The 18,697-nt window shown below is 48.3% G+C and overlaps 1 protein-coding gene across 1 annotated transcript in view; it reads left to right on the top strand.

Annotated features, from left to right (window-relative positions):
• BRMS1L (BRMS1 like transcriptional repressor) overlaps positions 1-18,697 on the top strand; it is a 65,009-nt gene that overhangs the window by 42,264 nt on the left and 4,048 nt on the right. The window contains exons 7-10 of the mRNA XM_075329491.1: positions 13,905-13,969; positions 15,700-15,739; positions 15,891-15,959; positions 16,823-16,949. Of these exons, the coding sequence (XP_075185606.1) occupies positions 13,905-13,969; positions 15,700-15,739; positions 15,891-15,959; positions 16,823-16,949 (301 nt within the window). The remainder of the gene's footprint in view (positions 1-13,904; positions 13,970-15,699; positions 15,740-15,890; positions 15,960-16,822; positions 16,950-18,697) is intronic.

Consider the following 18,697-nt stretch of genomic DNA (forward strand, 5'->3'; position numbering starts at 1 on the left):
GATCTCATTTATTTGTATAAATACATGTGTGGTCAATATAAAGGACTGGCACATGACTTATTTCTTCCAAAGACAGTACTAAGGACCAGGGGGCACTCACTGCGAGTGGAAGAAAAGCGATTCCGGCAGCTAAATAGGAAAGGGTTCTTTACAGTTAGAGCGGTCAGACTGTGGAATGCCGACCACAAGAGGTAGTAATGGCAGACACTATAACAGCTTTTATATCAGGGCTGGATGATTTCCTCAGTGCACACAACATTGTTGGTTATAAATGACTTAGTGACTAAATGTAGAACTGGTGGAGGAAGGTTGAACTAGATGGACAGAGGGCTTTTTTCAACCTAAGTAACTATGTAATGTAACTATGACACTCCTCACACTTGACGATGGATTTACAGTCCTTGGCCATGTGCTCAAGTGATGCGCAGCATTTGAAACAGATCCCATGCTCTGTGAGGACTTTCTTGCGCTCTTGTAGGGTTTTGGATCTAAACCCTCTGCACTTGTTCAGTGAATGCGGTTTTTTTATGGATGGGACATTCTTGATTGAAAGACTTATCTCGTGATGAGATGGTGTTCTGTTTATCTGTGCGTGCTGCAGGTGATGGTAGCTCAGTCTTCCTGACACTCAGTGTTCTTAATGTCTCTGCGTTTGTGTATGGCACCTTCATACCTTGATGATGATGTTGCGGCTGCCGAAGTGTTGAACTCTAGGAAGTCGAGGCTGGGGTCGTTCCTCATCTGGGCCTGCTCGTCAATGAACTTGCAGAACTGAATAAATGGGGGAAAGGTGACGTCATTCATTCTTTTGTACCTTGAGACTGACGTTGCCCATTTCTCCTGCAGACTGTATGGCAGCTTCAGCACGATTGGGTTCACTCCATGGGCTGTATCCAGGTAGCACAGCCCAGACAGACGAGGATCTCTTTTGGCGAGCTCCAGCTCCATGAGCAGATCACTTAGGTCTTGAAGCTTGTGGACTTCTTTAAGGTTGATCTTTGGGATGTCCTGCAGTCTCTTGAATAGGGCTTTCTCTATTGCTTCTGCGCTGCCAAAGGTGCGTTCCAGTCTCTGCCATGCAGCAGCGAGACCTGCTTCTGCTTGTCCCACATAGACGGTTCTGAGGCTCTTGATACGTTTTGTAGAGCCTGGGCCCAACCACTTGATCAGGAGGTCGAGCTCCTGTTCCGCAGTGAAGTTGAGATTGGCGATGGCTGGCTTGAAAGTTGCTTTCCAGGCCCTGTAGCTCTCTGCACGATCATCAAATTTCGTGAGACTAGTGTTGATTAGCTCTCTGCTCACTATGAACCTGGCAAACTCAGACATATCTGATTTCTCACCACTTGTTGCCACGACGACTCGTGATGCCCCTGGGGCGTATGGGCTGCCTGGCTCGAATGAATGAGATGTTCCCGGGTAAAATGACGTTGCTGCAGGGTTGAGCTGTGGTTTAGCCTCTGTAGATTCTGATGACCGCTGCTTGAGCTGTGGAAGTGGGTCAGGAAACACTTGGTTGCCATCTTGCCGTGGTGACTGTGTTTGAGATGGCACCTCTTGGTGACTGTTATTAATTTGCTCGGGTGCTTTAGGTGGTACTGGCACTGGTAGAGGTAAGTTGGAGGTTTCGGTGTTGTCGGCTTGGACGGTACTGCAAACCGGGGTTGCTACAGGTAACTGATTCAGTACATAGTCTCTTGTGCGATCAACTGGATTGTCTGCTTCCAGTGGTCGCGAGTCAGCTGGATCAGGACCTTGGATCAATGCTTGCTCAAGTAGTCTCACTTTAGCTAGCGCAACTTCCTCTTCCATCTGTGACCGAATAATCTTTATCCGAGCCTCCGCTTCTGCCCTTTTGGCTTCCGCTTTAGCAGCTTCTGCTTTTGCATGGGCTTCTGCTTTAGCGGCTTCTGCTTTTGCAAGGGCTTCTGCTTCTGCCCTTTTGGCTTCCGCTTTAGCAGCTTTTGATTTTGCAAGGGCTTCTGCTTTAGCGGCTTCTGCTCTTGCAAGGGCTTCTGCTTCTGTCCTTTTGGCTTCTTCCTCTACTTCTCTTTCTGTGAAGGAACGTCTCACCTTGGATTCCTCTGCTCTTATGCGGGCCTCTAGTATCCTGTCGCTCAGGGCTGAGCTTGTTGAGGATGATGACCCGGATGACCGAGAAGAACGTCTATATGAGGTTGATCGGTGTGATCTGGTTTCTTGCTGGTGAGAGATACGGTGTTCGGCCTTGTCTATGGCATCTTGCACCTTGGCATCTCTTTCCTTGTCTACCTCTTCTGCCTTGCTAAGGTCTGAAAGAGCTTCATCAATTTTAGAGTCTTTTAGAAAGGTAATGTACCTTGTTGACAGTCTCTTGTATCTTTCATGAGCTGTGTTCAGCCGTTCCAGAGCGGCTTGTAAGCATGCGGCATCACCTGATGAGGATTCAAGTCTTGACATGTAATAGGTGACTCGTTCCCACTGTTCTTCCAGGTGTTCACATAGCTCATCTTTCATAGTGTGATAGTTTTCAGTGGCCTTTATTGTGGGTTTGGAAGAGCGCTTCGGTCGGACAACTTGGTCTGCTGAAAGCGTGGGCTCTGCCTCGTGGGCTTCATAATGGACAGTATCAGATTGTATTTGCTCTGTTTCAGCAGTGGGGAACTGTCAAAGGTCTTTTTCGGCCATTTTGATTTAAGGTGTACTGTCTCTTTAAGAAACTTGACTTTTGAATAGGGGTCCAAAAATCGTTGTGCAGCTCTGCAAGGACTCCCTGATGAGATTCCCAAGGTGTCTTTAGTAAAACTTGGGGTTCGCAGTGCAGTGATGTGCAGAAATGGGGTATAATGTACTGCAAGTCTATAGAAGGAGTATAGCAAGAGAGAAACGGCAGGTGCATAAACTGTCCCTTTACAATGCAAGCAGAGGTGATATAGGATGTGGCAGATGGGAGAGCTTCCCCTTAGGCTTGTCCAGGCATGCACTGTGCAGGCAGACTAGTGCACAAGGCTTGTTGCTAGGCAGATTACATGGGAAGTTACAGGGTTCTTAGGGATCTGTAGCCGGGGTATTGAGCTCTTAAGCAGTCTTCTGACTGTTCTGTCCCCACTTAAAGGTGATGGAAGGTGCGTAGTTGTGAGAGGTTGTCAGAGTCTTACCTTCGTTTTTCCTATAGGTGGGGCAGACAGGACCTTGAGCACTCCAGAGTGAAAACATGCACATGCTGAGATGAAACAATGGTGGTTTTTCTTCGGCGCTCCATTGGGAGACCCAGACGATTGGGTGTATAGCACTGCCTCCGGAGGCCACACAAAGCAATTACACTAAAAAGTGTAAGGCCCCTCCCCTTCTGGCTATACACCCCCAGTGGGATCACTGGCTCACCAGTTTTCGGCTTTGTGCGAAGGAGGTCAGACATCCACGCATAGCTCCACTGTTTGTAGTCAGCAGTAGCTGCTGACTATATCGGATGGAAGAAAAGAGGGCCCATATGGGGCCCCCAGCATGCTCCCTTCTCACCCGTGGTGGTGCTTGTAAGGTTGAGGTACCTATTGCTGGTACGGAGGCTGGAGCCCACATGCTGTTTTCCTTCCACATCCCCTGGAGGGCTCTGTGGAAGTGGGATCTTACCGGCCCCCAAGCCCTGGGGCCGGGCTCCATCCACAGACCCAGAGAACCTGCTGGATTTGGAGCGGGAGTGCCGTTCAGGGACAAGGCCCTGCAGCTTTCAGGTACTCTGTGTCCCCGGCAGGCACGGACACTCTCAGGGCTTGCTGAGCGTTGTAGTGCGCCGGGGACAGTAGCGCTGTGCGCTGGGGTTAGGTCACTGCAGCTTTGCTGAGTGACGTGATATGTTGGGAACTGCTGCGCCGACCGCTCCTGGAGCGGCGGCGCAGCTGCGACTTGTAGTGCGCCGGGGGCTTTGCGCCGACCGCGCTTTTACGGCGGCGGCGCTTCTAACTATAGCCCCCGGCTTCTGCGGCCTAGCGCCGCTTCGTTCCCGCCCCCACCCTGTCAATCACGGTAGGGGAGAGGCGCTGTGTAATCGGCAGCGCCGAGGGCTGGAGCCTTATTTACATGCTCCAGCCCTCTCACTAGGCACAGGGGGAAGCAGACTTCCCGCTCTTCGTCGGTGTACGCCCAGGGCCCGCCCCCCCCTCTCCACAAGGACGCCGGCAGCCATTATACATGCGGTCTGGCTGGGGAAGGGCAGCAGGCTCTGGGAGACCCAGACTGGACGGACTTCTGGCGACCACACACCGCTCCTAAGCGGGCGGTAAGCAGCACAGTAGTGCTGGCCCCTCTAGTGCCTCAGTGCTATATTAGTGTACTTTTTCTGGGTACCATATATATATATATATATATATATATATATATATATATATATATATATATATATATATATATAATATATATATATTTTTATATAGTGCACTGTAAGGTCGCTTCTTGGCTGGACACCCTGTACGGCGCTGAGGAGGCAGCAACATGTCATCCGCAAAACGCAAGGCTGCCAAGGCACGGGCTGTGTACACTGTTTGTACAGCATGTGGGGCTAATCTACCGGCAGGCTCCAATGACTCACATTGTGTGCAATGTTCAGTCCCAGTGGCACTTCGTCAGCCAGAGCCTATTGTGGTGGTAGCCCAGGCAGAGTCGCCTGCGAACCCTGCCCCGGTGACGGGGACAGACTTTGCAGTGTTTGCTGAAAAAATGTCTGTGACTATGACAAAAATCCTGGAGACCTTGCAGGCCAGGCCAGTTACTCAGACCATGGACACTGCTGTGTCTATGCTCTCCGGTCCCCCTCAGTTGGATCTAATCCGTACTTCAGGGGGGTCTCAAGCATCACAGGCTGAAGTCTCTGACTCAGATGACAGTCCCAGGCAGCCTAAGCGAGCTCGCTGGGAAAGACCCTCGACGTCATCTCACTGCTCAGGGTCTCAGCGAGAAGAGTCTCTCTGTGATGAGACTGAGGACGGTGCTCAGGATTCTGATCCTGAGGCCCCTCTCAATCTGGATGCCCCTGATGGTGACGCCATGGTTAATGACCTTATATCGGCAATTAACAGACTGTTGGATATTTCTCCCCCAGCCCCTTCAGCAGAGGAGGCAGCTGCACAGCAGGAGAAGTTCCATTTCCTGTATCCCAAGCGTAAACTAAGTGCTTTTTTGGACCACTCTGACTTCAGAGAATCTATCCAGAAGCACGACGCTCATCCAGACAAGCGTTTCTCTAAACGTTCTAAGGATACCCGTTATCCTTTTCCCGCTGAAGTGGCCAAACGCTGGACCCAGTGTCCAAAAGTGGATCCCCCAATTTCCAAGCTTGCGGCTAGATCCATAGTCGCAGTAGAGGATGGCGCTTCACTTAAAGATGCCAACGACAGACAGATGGACCTTTGGTTGAAATCTGTCTATGAAGCTATCGGCGCGTCGTTTGCTCCAGCATTCGCGGCCGTGTGGGCACTCCAAGCTATTTCAGCTGGTTTAGCACAGGTGGATGCTATCATGCATCCAGCAGTACCGCAGGTGGCGTCCCTAACGTCGCAAATGTCTGCGTTTGCGACCTATGCTATCAATGCTGTCCTAGAATCTACGAGCCGTACCTCTATGGCGGCCGCCAATTCTGTGGTTTTGCGCAGAGCATTATGGTTAAAGGACTGGAAAGCAGATGCTGGTTCCAAAAAATGCTTAACCAGCTTGCCATTATCCAGAGACAGACTGTTTGGTGAGCCATTGGCTGAAATCATAAAACAGTCCAAGGGTAAGGACTCTTCCTTACCACAGCCCAGAGCAAGTAAACCTCAACAGAAAAAGTGGCAGTCGAGGTTTCGGTCCTTTCGAGGCTCGGGCAAGGCCCAATTCTCCTCGTCCAAAGGGACTCAGAAAGGACAAGGCAGCTCAGATTCCTGGCGGGCTCACTCACGCCCCAGGAAGGCAAATGGAGGAACCGCTTCCAAGGCGGCTACCTCATGACTGTCGGCCTCCTCCCTCCGCATCCTCGGTCGGTGGCAGGCTCTCCCGCTTTTGCGACATTTGGCTGTCACAGGTCAAAGACCGGTGGGTAACAGACATTTTGTCTCGCGGGTACAGAATCGAGTTCAGTTCTCGGCCTCCACTTCGGTTCTTCAGAACCTCCCCACACCCCAACCGAGCAGATGCCCTGCTGCAGGCGGTGGACTCTCTAAGAGCAGAAGGAGTCGTGATCCCTGTCCCCCCTCAGGAATGAGGGCGAGGATTTTACTCCAATCTCTTTGTGGTTCCAAAAAAGGATGGCTCCTTCCGTCCTGTTCTGGACCTAAAACTGCTCAACAAGCATGTGAACGCCAGGCGGTTCCGGATGGAATCCCTCCGCTCAGTCGTTGCCTCAATGTCCCAAGGAGATTTCCTAGCATCAATAGACATCAAAGATGCTTATCTCCACGTGCCGATTGCTACGGAGCACCAACGCTTTCTACGCTTCGTGATAGGAGACGACCATCTTCAGTTCGTGGCTCTGCCATTTGGTCTGGCGACAGCCCCTCGGGTGTTCACCAAGATCATGGCAGCAGTGGTAGCAGTCTTGCACTCTCACGGACACTCTGTGATCCCTTATTTGGACGATCTGCTGGTCAAGGCACCCTCTCAGGAGGCATGCCAACTCAGCCTGAATTTTGCACTGGAGACTCTCCAGGCGTTCGGGTGGATCATCAACTTCCCAAAGTCAAATCTGTCACCGACCCAATCACTAACGTATCTTGGCATGGAGTTTCATACTCTCTCAGCGATAGTGAAGCTTCCGCTGGACAAGCAGCGGTCTCTACAGACTGGGGTGCAGACTCTCCTTCAAAGTCAGTCGCACTCCTTAAGACGCCTCATGCACTTCCTCGGGAAGATGGTGGCAGCAATGGAGGCGGTTCCGTTTGCGCAGTTTCATCTGCGTCCACTTCAATGGGACATCCTCCGCCAATGGGACGGGAAGTCAACATCCCTGGACAGGAAAGTCTCCCTTTCCCAGACGGCCAAGGACTCCCTGCAGTGGTGGCTTCTTCCCACCTCATTATCACAGGGAAGATCCTTCCTACCACCGTCCTGGGCGGTGGTCACGACAGACGCGAGTCTGTCAGGGTGGGGAGCAGTGTTTCTTCACCACAGGGCTCAGGGTACGTGGACTCAGCAGGAGTCCATCCTTCAGATCAATGTTCTGGAAATCAGAGCAGTGTTTCTTGCCCTACTAGCCTTCCAGCAGTGGCTGGCAGGGAGGCAGATCCGAATTCAGTCGGACAACTCCACAGCGGTGGCATACATCAACCACCAAGGGGGGACACGCAGTCGGCAAGCCTTCCAGGAAGTCCGGCGGATTCTGATGTGGGTGGAAGCCACGGCCTCCACCATATCAGCAGTTCACATCCCCGGCGTAGAAAACTGGGAAGCAGACTTCCTCAGTCGCCAGGGCATGGACGCAGGGGAATGGTCCCTTCACCCGGACGTGTTTCAGGAAATCTGTCGCCGATGGGGAAGGCCGGACGTCGACCTAATGGCGTCCAGGCACAACAACAAGGTCCCAACCTTCATGGCACGGTCTCGCGATCAAAGAGCTCTAGCAGCAGACGCCCTAGTGCAAGATTGGTCGCAGTTCCGGCTCCCTTATGTGTTTCCACCTCTGGCACTCTTGCCCAGAGTGCTACGCAAGATCAGATCCGACTGCAGCCGCATCATACTCGTCGCTCCAGACTGGCCGAGGAGGGCGTGGTATCCGGATCTGTGGCATCTCACGGTCGGCCAACCATGGGCACTACCAGACCGACCAGACTTACTGTCCCAAGGGCCGTTTTTCCATCGGAATTCTGCGGCCCTAAACCTGACTGTGTGGCCATTGAGTCCTGGATACTAGCGTCTTCAGGCTTATCCCAAGGGGTCGTTGCCACCATGAGACAGGCTAGGAAGCCCACGTCTGCTAAGATCTACCACAGAACGTGGAGGATATTCTTATCCTGGTGCTCTGCTCAGGGAGTCTCTCCCTGGCCATTTGCATTACCTACCCTTCTTTCTTTCCTGCAATCAGGGTTAGAAAAAGGTTTGTCGCTCGGCTCCCTTAAAGGGCAAGTCTCGGCGCTATCCGTCTTTTTTCAGAAGCGTCTAGCACGACTCTCTAAGGTGCGCACGTTCCTACAGGGGGTTTGTCATATCGTTCCCCCGTACAAGCGGCCGTTAGATCCATGGGATCTGAACAGAGTACTAGTTGCCCTCCAGAAGCCGCCCTTCGAGCCTCTGAGGGAGGTTTCATTTTCTAGACTTTCACAGAAAGTGGCTTTTCTGGTAGCGATCACATCTCTTCGGAGAGTGTCTGAGCTAGCAGCGCTGTCTTCCAAGGCTCCCTTCCTGGTCTTCCACCAGGACAAGGTAGTGCTGCGTCCCATTCAGGAGTTTCTCCCGAAGGTGGTATCCTCCTTTCATCTTAATCAGGATATCTCTTTGCCTTCGTTTTGTCCTCATGCAGTACATCGGTATGAGAAGGATTTACATTTGTTAGATCTGGTGAGAGCACTCAGAATCTACATTTCCCGCACGGCGCCACTGCGCCGTTCGGATGCACTCTTTGTCCTTGTCGCTGGTAAGCGCAAAGGGTCGCAGGCTTCTAAGGCAACCCTGGCTCGATGGATCAAAGAACCAATTCTTGAAGCCTACCGTTCTGCTGGGCTTCCGGTTCCATCAGGGCTGAAGGCCCATTCTACCAGAGCCGTGGGTGCGTCCTGGGCATTGCGACACCAGGCTACGGCTCAACAGGTGTGCCAGGCAGCTACCTGGTCGAGTCTGCACACTTTCACCAAACATTATCAGGTGCATACCTATGCTTCGGCGGACGCCAGCCTAGGTAGAAGAGTCCTGCAGGCGGCAGTTGCCTCCCTATAGGGGAGGGCTGTCTTGCAGCTCTAACATGAGGTATTCTTTACCCACCCAGGGACAGCTTTTGGACGTCCCAATCGTCTGGGTCTCCCAATGGAGCGCCGAAGAAGAAGGGAATTTTGTTACTTACCGTAAATTCCTTTTCTTCTAGCTCCTATTGGGAGACCCAGCACCCGCCCTGTTGTCCTTCGGGATTTTTGGTTTCTTGCGGGTACACATGTTGTTCATGTTGAACGGTTTTCAGTTCTCCGATGTTACTCGGAGTGAATTTGTTTAAACCAGTTATTGGCTTTCCTCCTTCTTGCTTTTGCACTAAAACTGGTGAGCCAGTGATCCCACTGGGGGTGTATAGCCAGAAGGGGAGGGGCCTTACACTTTTTAGTGTAATTGCTTTGTGTGGCCTCCGGAGGCAGTGCTATACACCCAATCGTCTGGGTCTCCCAATAGGAGCTAGAAGAAAAGGAATTTACGGTAAGTAACAAAATTCCCTTCATTTTCTCCAAAGGTTAGGACATGCAGAGTGCAGTAATCCAAGTACTTGGCATTGTAATTCTCCAGTGATGCTTGCCTCTGAAGCTACTACGTGGTCAGAAGACTTTGCTCCTAGTAGCTCCAATATGGGATGTTGTTCTCACAAACTCTGCTTTGGAATTGAGCATCCCAGGATGTGATGTAAGAGGGTCATCAGACACTCCCATGGGCTGGGCAAAAGAAACAGAGGAGCCGAAAGGTCTGACCAGTAGATGGCAGCAGAGACAAGCATGAAAAACATTAAATACCGTATTTTTCGGACCATAAGACGCACTTTTTTTTCCCCCAAATGTTGGGGGAAAGTTGGGGGTGCGTCTTATGGTCTGACTATAGGGCTGCGGCTGGGAATGAGGGTGCTGCGGGTCATCGGGGGCACGAGCAGGCAGCAGCAGCGCCTGCCGTGACCACGTGGGCCCGCTCATTACATATGCACGCCCATCCTCCCACCCGTCTATGAGCGCTGAAGTCGGAACTGACAGGTGGGCGGGAGGACGAGCGGGGACGCGCGCATAGCAAAGAGCCGGCCGCGTGATCACCCCTGGCAATTACAGCCTGGAGTGATCGTGTGCGGCTGTATTCACTGCCCCCCGCGCGTCATTACCAGCACGGGGTGCAGTGAATCAGTACACTCACCCGTCCCCGTGTGTGGAGCCGCCCCCCTGCTGCACGCGATGTCTTCCTGTCTGTGCCGGTCAGCTGATCTGTGCTGAGCTGGTCAGCTGATCGGCACAGACAGGAAGACATCGCGATGCAGCAGGGGAACGGCTCCACACACACAGGTCAGTGGCGCAGAGAGGAAGATGATCGGTGCTGGAGGGAGTGAGGAAAAGGTGAGTATAAACGTTTATTTTTTTTCTCTGTGCTATAGGATACAGGCCATATACCAGGATGGTATATGAGCACGATGGGGGGCATATAGCAGGATGGGAGTATATGAGCAGGCAGGATGGGGGGGTATGTGAACAGGATGGGGGGGTATGTGAACAGGATGGGGGGGTATGTGAACAGGATGGGGGGGTATGTGAACAGGATGGGGGGGTATGTGAACAGGATGGGGGGGTATGTGAACAGGATGGGGGGGTATGTGAACAGGATGGGGGGGTATGTGAACAGGATGGGGGGGTATGTGAACAGGATGGGGGGGTATGTGAACAGGATGGGGGGGTATGTGAACAGGATGGGGGGGTATGTGAACAGGATGGGGGGGTATGTGAACAGGATGGGGGGGTATGTGAACAGGATGGGGGGGTATGTGAACAGGATGGGGGGGTATGTGAACAGGATGGGGGGGTATGTGAACAGGATGGGGGGGTATGTGAACAGGATGGGGGGGGTATGTGAACAGGATGGGGGGGGTATGTGAACAGGATGGGGGGGTATGTGAGCAGGATGGGGGGGGTATGTGAGCAGGATGGGGGGGGTATGTGAGCAGGATGGGGGGGGTATGTGAGCAGGATGGGGGGGGTATGTGAGCAGGATGGGGGGGGTATGTGAGCAGGATGGGGGGGGTATGTGAGCAGGATGGGGGGGGTATGTGAGCAGGATGGGGGGGGTATGTGAGCAGGATGGGGGGGGTATGTGAGCAGGATGGGGGGGGTATGTGAGCAGGATGGGGGGGGTATGTGAGCAGGATGGGGGGGGTATGTGAGCAGGATGGGGGGGGTATGTGAGCAGGATGGGGGGGGTATGTGAGCAGGATGGGGGGGGTATGTGAGCAGGATGGGGGGGTATGTGAGCAGGATGGGGGGGTATATGAGCAGGATGGGGGTATGTGAGCAGGCAGGATGGGGGTATGTGAGCAGGCAGGATGGGGGTATGTGAGCAGGCAGGATGGGGGTATGTGAGCAGGCAGGATGGGGGTATGTGAGCAGGCAGGATGGGGGTATGTGAGCAGGCAGGATGGGGGTATGTGAACAGGCAGGATGGGGGTATGTGAACAGGCAGGATGGGGGTATATGAACAGTATGGGGGTATATGAACAGGATGGGAGTATATGAACAGGATGGATGGGGGAATATGAGCAGGATGGATGGGGGGTATACCAATAGGATCGGGGTATATCAATAGGATCGGGGTATATGAACAGGATGGGGGAATATGAGCAGGATGCTGGTATAGGAGCAGGATGGGGGTTTATAGCAGGATCATATACAAGGCAGGAGGATCATTACCAGGATGGGGTACCTTAGTAGAGAATTTGGGGACATTACCCCCATAACAGTGTCAGCAGCAGATCCTCGCCCCATAACAGTGTGTCATGACCACATTTTTTGCTTAAAGTTTTATTTTCCCATTTTCCTCCTCTAAAACCAGGGTGCGTCTTATAGTCCGGTGCGTCTTATAGTCCGAAAAATACAGTAACAGTTTTAACTGAGGCTACTTTCACACATCCGGTTTGAGCCCTGCGGCTCAATCCGGCTGTGAAAACTATGCAACGGATGCGGTGAAAACACCGCATCCTTTGCATAAGTTTTTACATGCGGCCGGTCCGTTTTTTTCCGGTTGCGGCATGCTACTGAGCATGCGCAGTGGAAAATACCGCATGCGGCGACCGGATGCGGTTTTTTCCGCATCGCGCCGCATCTGGCCTCCATAGGGATGCATTGAAAAATGCGCCGCAGCGGCCGGATGCGGCGCGATGCGGTGTTTTTTGCCGGAGCAAAAAACGTTGCAGGGAACGTTCGATCCGGTCGCCGCATCGGCTACATCTGCCGCATGCGGCAAAAACCGGACCGAACGCAAGCCCCTGCGGCACAATGCGGCACTAATGTAAGTCAATGCAAAAAAAACCGCAATCGGCGTTACAAAAGCCGGTTGCGGTTTTTCTGCAGAACGCCGTATTGTGCCGCAGAGCAAAAATCCGGATGTGTGAAAGTACCCTAAGACAAATAGAAACAGCACAGTATCACAACGGATCCGTCAAAAAACTGAAGGAACTGATGGAAAAACCTGATCCATTTTTCCATCGGATCCGTCGCATCAGTTTTTTCATTGGATCGTGCCTGACGCCGAAAAACTGATGTGTGAAAGCAGCCTTACTAGTTTTTTTTTTTTTTTTTTTTTTTACTGTTTTTCTCCCTTTTACTTTTTTCCTCACTATTGTTTTTTTCCTTTGTCTTACTAATTCATTTTTTTTCCCCTTCAAATTTTTCTTTTTTAATATTTAACCTGTCCAGACTTTTTTGAGCAGGTTTTCAGAGTTTGATAAAATGGAGGCCTGCTGAAAATGTCAGAATCTGTCATTTCCACTACTTAATTTATGTATATAGGAAGCCTTAACCTTGCTAAGTGATTTGGTATAGACACAATAATAATTTGAGGCTTCACCTAATTAACCTCTTGGAGGTAGAACCGGGATGACTGTGAAGTTGGTAAGGGCAGGTCTTGCATCTCCACCTTTTTATATTTGGGACCTTACTATAGTCATTAAAAGGGTTATTGGTAAATTATAGTAACTCTGGCCTCTCAGTCACTCTGCTTCTACCATCCAGCTTATTATTTCTCAGCAGCTCTGCTTCGTTCAGAAGCAGAAGAGTCACATTGGGGGCAGAGTCGGCGGGTCCTGAGCCCACGCACATCCATCTCTGCGCATTGTTGAGCTAAGTCATTTATTAGTTTCTGCTGTATAAAAGCCAATGGTTATGCCTTATGGGAACAAGTCTTTTCCAACAATCTTGTTGAAGGGCCGCTTAGTGAATTTCTAAATGAGGGCTTTGCATTTTGTTCTGTAATACATATTCACAGCCTAAAAATAGGAATGAACAGGTCAGAAGATTATAGATTGCCGTTTTCTGAATCTTGTTTCAAAAAGGAATCTGTCGTCAGGTTTTTTTTGCTGTATAATCCTGAGAGCAGCATGATGTGTAGGGGCTTAGACCCCAATTTTAGGGATGTGTCACTTATTAGGCTGTGTTACTGTTTTAATAAAATTGGTGTTTTATCAGCAGGAGATTATCAATGCTGAACTAGATCTCATGTTTAGGTCATTCTGGGTAACACTGCCCCCACCACATAATTGGTAGGTTTCTGCCAATCAGTGGTGGGGGCATGGCTGGAAAAGTAGGCACAGGACACCTAGTCCTGAAGTGATAATCTCCTGCTGATTTTATTTAAACAGCAATAAAGCCTAGTAAGTCACACCTCACTGGAATAAGGGTTTCTGCCCCTACATCATGCTGCTGTCAGATTACACAGCAAAAACCTGCTGACACATTCCCACGTAGTAAATGAGGATTGACTGAATTTGTGGATTTTTCACAGGACCGACCAACCATCCAATGTGTATGAAAGGATGATATAGACACATTGTTTGCATGTTTTACAGAGAAAGAACTATTGTTGTCTGAGATCTGGAAGTCGTCAGTGGAGTTCGAAATGCGTTGATCGACTAAAGACCACCTTTCTTTCAATAATATCTCATCATGTGAATGATTGTCAACCGCGCAGGATATACACCAACTATTGTATACATGAGTATATGTCTGCGTCACTGTCCTTAACGTGCCCACGTCCATATATTGTTTACATGTTACAAGACCTGGATATACTTGAAGACTGGACGACCATTAGAAAAGTGAGATTCTGTAAATGAAAGAATACAGCTTTTCTCTATGTTGAGTGTGGGGACAAGTGGGAAGATTTATAAAGAAAAAGCGCTTAAGTATTGTTAAAGACCAGTGTGCAAAATGCCAGTGCTGAAATAGGGAGAACCTTACACTTAAAGGATGTCAACATATTCAGGGGCCATTTTTATTTGTATATTTTATGCTGACCTGCTTGTACTTTGGGCTAAAAATCATTTTTGCTATTGATTTTTCTCTTTTCAGAAGCATTTTTTACCTCCATGCTCATTGGTAACTACTGAATGAATAAACTGCGAATCCGTCAGTGAGCACATTGTGACAAGGAGTTTAACTTTTTTCGTTATTAAATAATCTGTGCCGATATATGACCATAGACCACATGAATGTTGAGCGCAATTTTGAGGTTATCTTAAATCACCTGGGAGAATCTCGGGGGGGAAAAAAACCAACATAATATTACAAACTCCCTCTGAAAACAAACTCACTGACTGATTTTCTGTTCACTCATGCAGCCAATATTGTGTAGGGAAACAAAGTTCTTGAAAGCCAAACAGTGCAAACTTTTTAATAAAACTCAAATGCCAAAAGTATTTTTATCCAAAAATACATTCATAGAAATGGGGGGGGGGTTGAAACATTGGCCTCAAAGGTGTCTATCTTTTAACTACTTTTGGACTCCCATAGATTATAAACATCTGTGCGGTCCACATTTGACTCTGCACTGACATTTTAAAATGTCAGTGCAGTGTAAGAAGCTTGCATTGCTGTTACATTTTAGAATGTCAGTGCAGAGTCAAATGTGGACTGTACAGATGTTTATAGTTCAACTGTGGGGAGGAGAGACAGCTGTCAGACACAGCCAGACTCCCCACAGGGAAGACAATCATGATTTATTACCAAAGCAATATTTTCTTAATAAAATTATATATAAAAAAACCCATCTAGCGCTGGTTCTTTGTGGATTTTTTGTATAAAATCCCTTATATAAATGATTTATTACCATGTTTACCTTTTCCTATTGCTGTATATCCAGCCCTTGTGTATGCAGGTTAGGAAGCAGTGATTGTGCTTTTTCCTCTGGATCCAACTTTCTTGTGATCACTGAATGTAGTGAGGGAACATTAGCTGCTGGGTCCTAGGAGAAGCAGCCAGTTCTGCTATGCAGCCAGGAGGTTGCACTCTCCCTGCAACTGGGACTAATACAGCAGCCTCAGTTCCAGGGGAAATTGGAAATTAAGAGCATGTATTTTAATTAATTGGAAAAAAAATGCACAGTCTAGATTACTTTCATGAAATATAATACAGTATAATATTTATATAAAATATAATTATATAGTTATAAAATGTGTGTATGTATGTGTTCTGTATGTATACGCACGTGTGTGTGTGTGTGTGTGTGTGTGTGTGTGTACATATATATATATATATATATATATATATATATATATATATATGTGTGTATATGTGTATATTTTGGATTTTTTTTATTTTTTAAATCCATGGCGGATTTGACTAGCACAGAACCTGCCTGTGTGAACACATACATGGATACGTTCAATATTTACAAAATGAAACGTAAAATGCTGCACAATGGAAATGGAGTTGGTTATAAATTGACTTAATTTTAGGTCTCACGCAATCGTGTACATGAACCCTGATTTGTTTATTTGCTTTTGGATTGTGAGTTGCAATTAATGGGTGATTATTTTCTCCACGTTAGGCCATGGCAACGCTGGGTCCTCATCGGGTAAAACCAGAAGGTAAGTAAGAGTGAATGAGTTTAGAATGAATCCTTTTCTCCATATTTTTTTGAGACTGACATGCATATCTATTGCTGAATGCAAAGGAAAACACTAATTTATGCTAAACTTTTGGTCGTTCTGTAATGAAACAATGTAACGTTTCCCGCAGGAGACCCATTGCCTCACAGTGCGTCCAGGCATGCAGCACCTGATCTGCAGAGGACGGACGCCCAAGCCGGTAAGTAGCCGGAGATCGCTCCAAATCATGGTTGTATGGACACTGTCTGTGGTCTTCTGTGCTCTGTTGATGGATTTATAGTGGGAGACCGCATAGAAAATATCTGGGATGATCTATTTCACTATTTCCTCCATTGTAGTAAAGGTATGTACAAGTAAGGGCCAGTTTTGGTGCAATATTTCCTCTATGCACCACAGCATTAACCGGGGGGCTCCAGAGCGACCACTTTTAATGCTACTTTTTTTGCGAGGTTGTAGGGTTAGACTACTTGCAAAGAAGCCTCATGTCCGGTTCAACAATGTTGTATAATATAAGGGGTAACAGTTGTCATCCCGCAACGTTTTGGTGATCTTGCGTGAACCCCCAAACCTTCCAAATGCCATCCTGCTTTAGTTCATTTTTACAAATTGCTTTCCGTGGCATTTGATCGGATACATTCCAGTTTGGCTTTATTCACACGTCTATGTGACCTAGCCTGTATCAGAGCAGTTTGTGATGTGCCAAAAGCTATCTCTGCTCCCATCGGAGGACAGACGCTCCCCGAAAATAAGAACAACACAAAAATAAGCCCAAGTTCTATTTTCGGAACAAAATCTAATAGAAGACCACGGTCTTATTTTCGGGGAAACACGGTAGATATGTGGCGTGGGGGAGCTGCAAGTAGCAATGCCGACCCCTGGTATTTCTAAAAGGCTCATTTTAAAGTCCAAACTGGTAAATTTCGGTAACATTTTACAAGTTTATTATTTGTTATATGATTTGGTTGTTTTCATGCGGTCCTTTTTTGTTTTCTTTGCTTCCAGATTACATGCAGGAAAAAAGTAATCTGTACTAAAGCTTTTTTTATTTTTGCTTACCTACAGTTACAGTAAAGATGGAAAAGCATCAGCACAGTGCCAGGTCGGAGGACGGTCGTCTGCATTATGATGGAGAGTGGTATGGTCGAGGGCAGACCATCTGCATTGATAAGAAAGACGAATACCCAACCAGGTACTAATATACACTAGAGACGTAGAGATTGTGAATGTAAAACAAGTCACTGATCAGTGAGGGGTCAATGGTGGGAACCCGCTCTCATCTGCAGAGCTGGGAACTTTTTTTTTTTTGTTTAATTGAAAATTGCTAAAATATATATATATTTTATAAATTTTAGGGATGATCGAATACTTCAAATATTCGGATTCACGATTTATTTGCCGGCTAGGTCGCCGCTATTCGCGAATATTCGATGCGCAATGTAAGTCTATGGGAAACCCGAATAACAACTTTTCGGAACTATTCAGGCTTCCCATAGACTTACACTGCGCATCGAATATTCGCATAGCGGCGACCTATTCGTCGGATATTCGCGAAGCCGAATATTTGAGGCATTCGATCATCCCTAATAATTTTATGATATATGAAATATACATACACATATATATATGAGCTGCTCAGGTACACAGATCATTACATAGTCTGATATTAACATTTCAATTACAACCCATGTTGTGTTGGATAAGCATATAAACAATATGCCTGTCTCTCTTCTGTCATCATATCTGAAGTGCAAGCTCAGAATGTACACTGTTCAAATGTAACAATAAGGCTATGTGCGCACTAGAAAGGATTTTTCTCAAGAAATTTCTTGAGTAAAGGATTAGCGCACCTGCGTTAAAAAAACGTACCAATAACGCACCGAAAAACACATGCCTTTTTACCGCGTTTTGGTGCGTTTCTTTTGCAGGTTGGTCCCTGCGTTTTTCAATGCTTTAACAGCAATAAATATAGATAATAGATTGATAGACGGATTAAAAAAAAAAAACAAAAAAAAAAAAAACGATGTGGGGTCCCCCATATCTTTTGTAGCCAGCTAGGGTAAAGCAGACGGCTGCAGCCTTCAGACCACAGCTGGCAGCTTTACCTTGGCTGGTAATCCAAAACATAGGGCACCCCACGCTGTTATTTTACATTAAATAAATAATTTAAAACAAAAAACGTGGGGTCCCCCCAAATTGGATCACCAGCCAAGGTAAAGCTGACAGCTGTGGTCTGGTATTCTCAGACTAGGGAGGTCCATCGGTATTAGACGCTCCCCAGCCTAAAAATAGCAGGCTACAGCCGCCCCAGAAGTGGCGCATCCATTAGATGTGCCAATCCTGGCGCTTTGCCCCAACTCATCCCGTTGCCCTGGTGCGGTGGCAAAGGGGGTAATATATGGGGTTGATACCAGATGTGTAATGTCACCTGGCATCAAGCCATGGGGTTAGTGATGTGACGCATCTATCAGATACTTGACATCACCAACCCAGTCAGTAAGAAAAAAAAAATAGACAACAAAAAGTTTTATTTTAAAAACGCTCCCCAAAACATTCCCTCTTTCACCATTTTATTAAAAAGAACAATCAAATCCGGGTCCGGCGTAATCCAGTAAGGGGGTCCCACAATGATCCATACCATAGTCACTGTCCCAGTCAGTGAAGAACAGAATGTTCTCCATTGGCTGGGAGAGTAGTGCAGTGACCTGAGCTAACATCAATGGTTCAGCCCAGGTCACTGCAGGAGAGGTTAGATGAGATCCTTACCTGCTGTGACGATCTCCTACACTCCTGACGTCAGCGCTGTTACTGACGTCTATGCCCGCCGCGTTCTCAGCACTATAGCGGGAGCCCGTGACTTCACCGCTAGTGACAGTCTCGGGCCACCTGCGATCCGTGACGTGAGAAATTTCTGCAGCAAAAGCGCAGGTAAAAACGCAG

Source organism: Anomaloglossus baeobatrachus, chromosome 12, assembly GCF_048569485.1.
Source record: "Anomaloglossus baeobatrachus isolate aAnoBae1 chromosome 12, aAnoBae1.hap1, whole genome shotgun sequence".
Taxonomy (NCBI): domain Eukaryota; kingdom Metazoa; phylum Chordata; class Amphibia; order Anura; family Aromobatidae; genus Anomaloglossus; species Anomaloglossus baeobatrachus.